The following is a 1,274-nucleotide window of genomic DNA, read 5'->3' on the forward strand; positions in this document are numbered from 1 at the left end:
TACCAAAAATTTTAGTATAGTATTATATCATACCGAAATTTTCGATATCAGTATCGATATACGATTTTTAGCGAAATTTTTGATATACCGTACTGATACCAAAAATTTAGCCAGAACAATATGAATACTAGAATTTTGATATATCTAATTCGGTATACCGAAATTTTGATATATCAAAATTTTGGTATGATATCGATATGAAGAAAACCATAAAAATAAAATATACCGACCTTTCTAAGAACATAGATCTCTGTTTTGAACTCTTATTGGCCATTTTGACCCATCAAATCAGATATACTTTTCTTCAAAGCAATTAATGTTCCACTGAGATTCCCTTTGTAAATGATTCCAAAACCGCCCTTGTCCAATATAAAATCCTCACTGAAATTATTTGTGGTCGTTTTCAATGCTTGAATAGACATATGCAAGCTTTGAGGTTCATCACGGTATGCATTTACAGTCTCAATGCTAAGTTCAAATTTCTTCTTGTTCTTCTTCTTGAGGTGATGCAGTAAAAGTCCTACTAAACAAGCTACAAGAACCACAATAGCTATGATGATACCCACAATTGACAGTTTGTCTGGAGGACTAGGTGCCCCACTTGTTGGAGAAGAGCTTTCACCTCCTGAGTCAGAGTTTTTACAAAGATTGGGATTTCCATCAGTTTCAACCTTAACAGAGCTACGAAATTTTGGCATATTCCGATTGAGGTTGTTATTAGTGACATCCAATATTTTGAGAATATGGATCTGAGCCAAGCTATCAGGGATGGTTCCGATGAGATTATTGTTGCTTAATAACAACTGAATGAAGGAATTGCTGGCGAACGACGGAAAAGGGCCCTGTAACATGTTGTTGGAGAGGTCCATAATCCTAAGCGAAAGGCAGGCAGCGAGAGACTGCGGCATAATGCCCGTGAGGGAGTTGCCATGGACCTCAAAGGATTCAAGGACCTTGAGGTTGGATAGATCAGGAATTGGCACTGTGAAACTGTTGGAATGGAGCCAGACCATGGTGAGTTCGGGCATTGCCCCAATCACGTCAATTCAGCCGGAGATCTTGTCACGAGATTGCTAGTGATCAAGGAAGAGTTTTGTGAGGAAGGAGCTGACGAAGGAGCTCGGGAGAGGGCTGGTGAGCTGGTTGTAAGAGAGATGGAGGATGTCGAGGCTCGACAAGGAGCCAAGGAAGTCGGGAATCAACCCTGTGAGGTAAGCGTTGATGGCGGAAAAGTAGACGAGTCCAGTCGCGAAAGTGATGTCCTGGGAGAGGCT

General features: G+C 40.8%; 1 protein-coding gene across 1 annotated transcript; it reads right to left on the reverse strand.

Moving 5' to 3' along the window:
* Positions 1 to 263: 263 nt before the first annotated feature.
* Positions 264 to 1,028, reverse strand: LOC121999194 (receptor protein kinase TMK1-like). Its single transcript, XM_042553907.1, has one exon. The coding sequence runs from the start codon at positions 1,026 to 1,028 to the stop codon at positions 264 to 266; it is 765 nt and encodes a 254-aa protein (XP_042409841.1).
* Between the last annotated feature and the right edge of the window lie 246 nt (positions 1,029 to 1,274).

This window comes from Zingiber officinale, chromosome 7A (genome assembly GCF_018446385.1).
Source record: "Zingiber officinale cultivar Zhangliang chromosome 7A, Zo_v1.1, whole genome shotgun sequence".
In the NCBI taxonomy this organism is placed as follows: Eukaryota; Viridiplantae; Streptophyta; class Magnoliopsida; order Zingiberales; family Zingiberaceae; genus Zingiber; species Zingiber officinale.

Bases quoted from the DNA above. Each gene is read 5' to 3' on its own strand.
- LOC121999194 (XM_042553907.1), bottom strand. From the start codon at position 1,028: ATGCCCGAACTCACCATGGTCTGGCTCCATTCCAACAGTTTCACAGTG.